Genomic DNA, 8,093 nt, shown 5'->3' with positions numbered 1-8,093 from the left:
AGAAAATGAATTATTTCTATACACATGTAACTGAAATAATTTCGATTTAAGTATCTATTAATTTAAAGTATTTGAAATAATAAAATAACATAAAATAAACATGTTAATTGAAAATAAATTGTTCAAAATGTTTATAATAAGAGGTACACTCATATATTTAAAATCAAATTTTAGTAATATTTGTAAATAATAATTAAGAGAAATAAAATAATAATTATGTATTAATTTATAATTAAGATTAGACCAAAAAACTTTTATTTAAGAAAATCATTTTAAAATTATAATTATCTATAAATATCTAATACTTAAAAAATATTATAAAAATATTCTAATTTAATATATTATAAGAACACTACGCCAAATAAGGGAAAAGAGGGCGCTTTTTTTGGCCTATAACAGCGCTTTAAAGCGCCCTCTAATCTGGCGCTGGCATAGGTAAAGACAACGCTTTTTTTCCTGGTGAAAGCGCTCTCTAAAGTGGCTCTTTAAGCCCTTTAAGGGCCACTTTAGAGGGCGCTTTTTAAAGAAAGTGCCCTCTAAAGTGGAAACTTTTAAGGGTTTAGAGGGCGCTTTTACTGGAAAGCGCCCTCTAAAGTGGAAACTTTTAAGGGTTTAGAGGGCGCTTTTACTGGAAAGCGCCCTCTAAAGTGGAAATTTAAAGGGTTTAGAGGGCGCTTATTTTGGAAAGCGCCCTCTAAAGTGGGTACTTATTTAAATTTTTTTTTTAAAAAGCGCTATATTTTTTTATTTATTTTAGACAACCTGTATATTGAAGCAGTACACCTAAAACTGTATAATTTGAAGCCCTTTTTCACACATTGCATTCAACAAGCCTTATATACAAAAATCCATACATATACAACAATCCACTGATATATAATCGTTTAACTTCTAAAGATTCTAAATATACAACCAATTCATACAAGTAATAATTTCAATAAATGCATACAAATCCTATAACTTCATCCAATCACGTGGATCTCTCTGCCTTGATCTACTGGCTTGTTTATCTACACTTAGTATATTCCTCAAAACTCTTTCACTTGAACTTGCTTGCCCTGCCTTGATCCAGATTCAAGCATTGCCTCTAAAAGAGCAACGTCTCTCGCACCCTCGACAAAAGAGAGGCGGTGCTCGGGTACAAACTGACTACCCTTCTGCAAAATAGAAATAAATTAGACTAGAGAATTCATACTAGCATGGACATTTAATTGAGGATAAGAAAGGAATGTAATGAACAAAAATATATGCTACGAGTTTGACACAAAACTACAAAATTAGAAGGTGGAATTGTGGAAGCATTTTGCAGGAATCTTAATACCTTGAGGGTGTTTTCAGAAACATCATTAAAAAAAGCTTTTAATTCTTCAGTTACTCCACTGAATGGGAAAAATGAGCTTTTGCATTGTCCATTAGCATCATATAATGAAACCTATATAGCATCATAACGTTAGAAAACAATAAAGATAACTGAAAGTGATTTGAATAAATTAATTGCAACTTTAGTGGATATTGAAGGAGAAGTTCAGATCTACCTAAGCTATTACTTTTGAAAACCTATAGTGTAACTTATAACTATAGTATATACCAGGTATCCGTGTTGTCCTTGGAATCCTCGCTCAATTTGAAGGGTTCCATTCGTGCCAACAACTCGCCACAAGATCTATAATGTGTTTAATGCCATGATTAAAGACTTGAATGAAAAATGCATGAATAATGAACATATCTACTGTTTGGGATGTGTAGCACGCGTGCACGTGTGTGTTTGCAAGATGAGGGATCATTTACCACATGCCTTGGGGGATCTGGAGGAGACAACCATTACAAATACTCCTGAGCATCCGTTCTCCAAATGACTGATGAAAAACATTCCAAAAATAATTCACATTTCTGTCGAGTATTTGTAAAGTCATTTCTGGAAAATAGAGGCTTACAAGACAGATGATAAATTATCTGGTGGTGGTAAGATCAAATCCACATGCGATGTCATAGCTGAAACTGAAACTACCTCACACCCAACAAGCTGTCGAGAATAAAAGGAGACGGCCATTAAATTATTATAAGATTCAGATGCCAGAAAGTCCCATTTGATTTAGGTTTCAGAGTGGTTCATTCATAGTTAGTAAGAAAGTTTTGATAAAGAGTGGTTCATTCATAATTTAAGATTCAGATGCCAGAAAGTCCCACTTGATTTTACTACACCAATGATAATCAGAGTTTTCTGCAACATAACTTGCATTAGGAAATACAGAAGAACACAAGTTAATGAATAAAATTGTCTGTGAATTAGACAGTAAAATTTTGAATATTACCATTCTTAACCCCGCAATGAAATGCACACCCATATCGAGAATAAAGCCTCCCTGCCAGAAAGAAAAAAATGATAACTTCACATAAGGAACCAAATAATGTTGAGAAAAACAGGATAAAATTGGTATGCAAAATGCTAATAACACAGGAAGTTAATAAAAAATTTCAGAATTTTAAATAGCCAGTGCTAGTATAGCCTGATTTAGGAAATACAGAAAACCATAATGAATGTTAATGAATATAGGCCAAAAGTTCGTAGTACTCCATCGGCGATGTCAAATAAACTAAAAAGAATTCATATCTGAGAAAGAAATCTCAGACTTATTTTGATAAAGTGTGTAAATTTAGGAAACATATTCAATTATTAAATTATAAAGTAGATTTTCCCCCCTATATTTTTATGCCAGAATAGTAGAGTTGATTAAGTGATTCAAAGCTACGCCAGATACTCTCCTGTACTAAAACAAATACTGAATGTGTAACTTAATTTCAAAGCACATACAGTAAAACTGCGTCTCCAAGAACTTGAAAAGTATGGGTTTGAACTGTTCATTGATCCTTCTACAATAACTTGGACACTCATCATTTTGCCAATGTCAGCAATTAGCTTCTTGCCCTGCCAAACAAACTACGTAAATGGACAGGCAGATTCATAGGTTAAAATGTCAAAACAGAAACAAAAATACCTCAATTAAGGCGGGTTCAAAACGATAATTTTCAGCCACAGACCAAATTATTTGGCCAGGAGCATCAGCAGAAATCGATTTGTACGTAGATAATGCAGTTTCCAGCTCATTTATACCTGCAGTATCAGATTAATGTTAATCAAGTTGAGAGTTTAGGATAAGGTAACTGAAACTTTCATATAGTAGGGAAGGAGAGAATATATGTGGATCACCTAATAAAAAGAAAGAGAACGGCAACAATATTAATAGTAAAAGAGAATCTCTACCAAGGGCCAGCAAAAGTTAGAGCTACTACTTACAAGATGCTGCAGGTTTCTCTTCATATCCACAAAATCAGCCACCAACACACACAGTACATTCAAATAAAGAGGAAATATAGTCAGAGGCACAAAAAGAATAATAACAAAATTATGATTATCAAATGTTAACCTGTCCCTCAGAAAGAAAGAAAAAAATACACACACTCTCTACATTTGCAATAATCATTACCTTGATGGCATACCAACCAATGCCATCAACCACACACTACAATTGCAATAAGCATACCTTGAAGGACATGTTTACCAGCCTTCAACAACTTGAGTGAGATGTCAACCTGCAACAATTGATAATTTGTAAGAAAATAAGAAAACTGCATTTAAAAAATAAGCAACTCAAGCAAAAAAAACTTCATTGTAACCCACTATATACTTGATTAATTGAGTGGAGAAAAATAATCTAGTCCTTGATACTGCCACGATTTTATTTCCAATTAGATTTTTTCCTTCTTTCTTTTCGACAAGCTGAGACTTGGGGAGTCCGATTGACTGAACATTAGATAAATATTCAGTACAAAACTCAATCGCTTCTTCAACAATGTATCTTTCAACCATACAACCTTCTGAGAATGTATGAACCATGCATTAAGCATTAGTGGTATGCACTAATTTGTAGCATAGTTATATATCATCATATAGTTTTTACAAAAGATAAACATTGACTAGAAAATATATATGTAGAATTGTATAATGGTCTAACTGAAAGCTAACAGAAGAATAGTCGACTCTAATTTACTCTATCAAATAACATCCATACCTAAACTTCTTAAGTTACTAGCTACGCTATGTATGCTAGAATAAATACACTCATAAGCTGCATAGTGTACCTTTGATTGGTAGAAGGTGTTTTAGATATTGCTGCCTCCTTTTTCTACATCGAGAAACAAATGGAACAGTTGGTGAAATTTAACCCATAATGCCTAGTCTCCATTGCTAGCATTGCAACACAATAATTATTGTTGAGAATACTCAATAAATGTATGAACCAAGAAAAATGAACAATAGCGAACGTCAGAAGAGAAACCAAGTAATATGAAGATTAGAAAAATACCTATGGTGTCAAAATCGAACAGCTAACAACGAATTAATAGAAGGAGGAAACGTCGTAGATCTAACAGAGGTGGAAGGAGAACGCCTTAGAAGTAGCGAAAATCGTAGCAGTGAGAACCCTAACGTGAAAAAGAACGAAAATAACAGAGAGTGAAATAACAAAACGCGCAGTATGTTATAATTTTAATGTTTACTAAAGGGGACCTTAGAGGGCGCTTGTGGAAAAAAAGCGCCCTCTAAAGGGGGGCTAAGAGGGCGCTTATGAAAGCGCTCTCTAAGGCTTTCCAAAAGCGCTTTATAAACTGGAAATGCACATGGACTTATAGAGCGCTTTTTTAAAAGCGCCCTCTAAGGGTAACCTTAGAGGGCGCTTTCTAAAAAGCGCCCTGTATTGTTGTCCCTCTATCTCCTCCTTATTTTTTCGCTTCACCTTAGAGGGCGCTTTATTACAAAAGCGCCCTCTAAAGTGCGTTGTCTATTCCAGTTGTTCGTTCTTTATTTTTTCGCTTCACTTTAGAGTGCGCTTTTGTAATAAAGCGCCCTCTAAGGTGCGCTGTCTATTCCAGTTTTTGGCGTAGTGGAAGAAGAATATTATAAATGATATATATAATATAATCAATTATAAAAATAAAAAATAAATATAGCTATCACTTTCTATAAAATAATGCATATCTGAAAAAAGAAGTTTGCCCGTTATTATCAATTAAAAAAAATTATTTTGTTGATTACATTGTTTAATTTTCATTGACGAATGTCACTACGCCAAATAAGGGAAAAGAGGGCGCTTATTTTGGCCTATAACAGCGTTTTTAAGCGCCCTCTAAAGTGGCGCTGGCATAGGTAAAGACAGCGCTTTGTTTTCCTGGAGAAAGCGCTGTCTAAAGTGGCCCTTTAAGGGCCACATTATAGTGCGCTTTCAGAAAAAAACGCCCTCTGGAGTGGTCCATAAAGGGACACCTTAGAGGGCGCTTTCTGGAAAAAGCGCCCTCTAAAGTTGTCAATGTAAAGTGTTTAGAGGGCGCTTTCTGGACAAAGCGCCCTCTAAAGTTGTCAATGTAAAGTGTTTAGAGGGCGCTTCCTACAGAAAGCGCCCTCTAAAGTGTTAGTTATTTTAAAAAAATTTGTTTGAAAAACAGTGGATATTTAATTGGTAACCTGTTCGCATGCTGCAAAAGTGTAAAATTCATATTGATTTCATCCTTTAATCCAATGTTATACACCATTAATCCATTGATATATACAACATGAATCCATTTATATACAACATTAATCCTCCATATATACAACATTAATATATGATTCTTTGATCAACAATATACAACAACATATTCATGATTTAGTAAAAGTACAACAACAATATACAACATATATACAACAACAGCATACAACAACAACATTCCATACATATATGTACAACAATATACAACCTAGCTATATGATTCCTTGATCAACATTGAATTGACACAATTCATCCTTCATTTCATCCAAATGAGCTCTTGAGTAAGATTTGTATTCCTCAAAGTACTACAATTAAGAGAATAAAACATATTCATGATTTAGTAACAAATTAGATGAAATATCCGATAATATTAAAATAAACCCTAAGTTATTATTCCATACCATTTTTGGGATGTCTATACGATTCAACACAATGATATCTCTCATAAATCTCAATACAAAAAATCCGCAATCGACCGAATTGTTTTGCTGAGGACACTACACAGAAAAACAAACAATATATATATAGTTAATTTCTTACAAACACTATTATAAGCAAAAAAACAAACACTATTATAAGCAAAAATAAGATACTTAATATATACCTGAACTCTGACCCAGGTAATGTCCTTCCTATTACGGTAATTCTTTTTCGATCTAAATTTTAGTATTGCCCTAACAAAATAAAAACGTATATTGAGATCAATCTGACAGACATAATTAAATATACAAATACACACGAATATTTAGGGGAATTTCACTTACGCGTCAACCGTCTTCTTCATACTCGGATATTTACTCCAATCACCCGATAACGAATCGAGATAATACACCATTAGTCTCGAAAGATCCATAGCAACCAACACCCAGTGACCACTGTAAAATAAAACAAAAATTTAGATGCATGAAAATTTTCTACGTAAAAGATATACATAGATTAGAATGAAATTATTAGAAAGAAAATCTAACCCGTTACCAGAATTAAACGGTAAAAAATACAAACTGGGTGTAGTATTATCGCCGGCCGCCATGAATCTATCGACTAGTTCATTCTTTACGGATGTTGGATTTTTCGTTATTAATGTTGTGTTGATACGGGAAGCAGTAATAAAATTGAATCGGTTACACAATTCAGTTCCCCGCATCAATGTTACATACATATACCTTAAATAGAAACATAATAAACATTAGACTACTCATTGAAATGTGTAAATAAATTGTTCAACTAAGTAAATAATAGATTGATCGGAGTACCATATGTATGTATGAATGACAGCGATGCCCAATTCTTCGTGTTCAAAAAGTTGTTGCATGTCCTCCTTTGCAATTATTTCGGAATGAGCAATTCCGAAAACACCTTCATCAAAATCTACAATACGGATGGCGCCGTGCATAATATCGGACTCTTCCACCATTTTCTCAAGATGCATCATAATTTGAGATTTTGTCCCGGACGTCGTTGGAATATCGTTACCAGCTTTTTTCAACTTTCGACCGGGAACCTAAAAATTCATATAAATTAAATCATGACTTGTTGTGATGCAACAGAATCGTTGCGTATATAATTCAATGGGTATATATATTTGTACCTCTTTTTGAGATGCAACCGACTCGATGCGTCTTGAAATCCCTTTACCAGCTTTATGTGTGGGTCTTGTAGGAGTCTAACATTACCATGTAATAAGGATTGATTAAATATCATAATTGTAGCTGAATTGAAATGTGAATACTAAATATTCATAATCATTTAGAACATATATACCTCGGCATCTGGGAAAATTAGATCTGACGGCCATCCAACAAAGGATCCGACTGCATCTCGCATCAACGTTGTCTCTGAAACAACGTCAGGTAATGGTAGAAGCGCGTCGGTATCTAATACAAGGTCAACCGAAACTTTCATATATCCCACCGGGAGGGGATTATGGTGAAGTAATTCACCCGAAGTGTTGTGCACTTTTCCCTTGCCAACTATGCGATAAGTTGGTGACGATAGATACAGCTGACAAGGTGTAATGCCCTAAACCAATAATAAATGTTATTGTTAACGTGTATACGTGTCAAGTAAAAAAGTGCTATTTTAATTTCATAATAACATATATAATTACCTCGGGAAATTTCGGTTGACAATTGATACTAGCTCGGTCACTAGTATCTTTTGCCTCGGAACCGCACCTTTCCTCTCTATACCTTGCATTCTCCTTTTGCAGTTCGAGTACTTGTGCCCTTAACTCCGCCAAGGTCTCCATCACCTCTTTGTTGGTAGGATTTTTTGTTTTTGGTTTTTTATAAAATGACGACGGAGTCACACCAAAACCCTTACCCCTCACACGACCGGAATACTCAGGAAAATTTAGTACTCGACTAAGTACGCTCCTGCAATCCTGGACCTCGGTTGAAGGTAAGGTTTGGGATAAAGTCTCCTGAAATATTATTAGAGGAGATTAAAAATGAATTATATGTCTAACAAAATTTTCGATATAATTAAAGAAATAATGTTACATATACTTAC

General features: G+C 34.2%; 1 protein-coding gene across 1 annotated transcript; it reads right to left on the bottom strand.

The window, feature by feature from the left end:
- Positions 1–1,028: 1,028 nt before the first annotated feature.
- LOC127136471 (uncharacterized) lies at positions 1,029–3,633 on the bottom strand. The gene is made up of 10 exons (XM_051063020.1): positions 3,543–3,633; positions 3,296–3,313; positions 2,997–3,112; positions 2,813–2,926; positions 2,313–2,363; positions 1,935–2,023; positions 1,796–1,856; positions 1,589–1,663; positions 1,322–1,432; positions 1,029–1,157 (listed from the first exon to the last, which is right to left on the bottom strand). Exons 1-10 carry the CDS (start codon positions 3,631–3,633, stop codon positions 1,029–1,031), a joined length of 855 nt encoding a protein of 284 aa, XP_050918977.1.
- Between the last annotated feature and the right edge of the window lie 4,460 nt (positions 3,634–8,093).

This window comes from Lathyrus oleraceus, chromosome 4 (genome assembly GCF_024323335.1).
Source record: "Lathyrus oleraceus cultivar Zhongwan6 chromosome 4, CAAS_Psat_ZW6_1.0, whole genome shotgun sequence".
NCBI lineage: Eukaryota > Viridiplantae > Streptophyta > Magnoliopsida > Fabales > Fabaceae > Lathyrus > Lathyrus oleraceus.
Note: the sequence above shows the minus strand (reverse complement) of the source record. Positions and strands in the feature narration are given on the sequence as shown.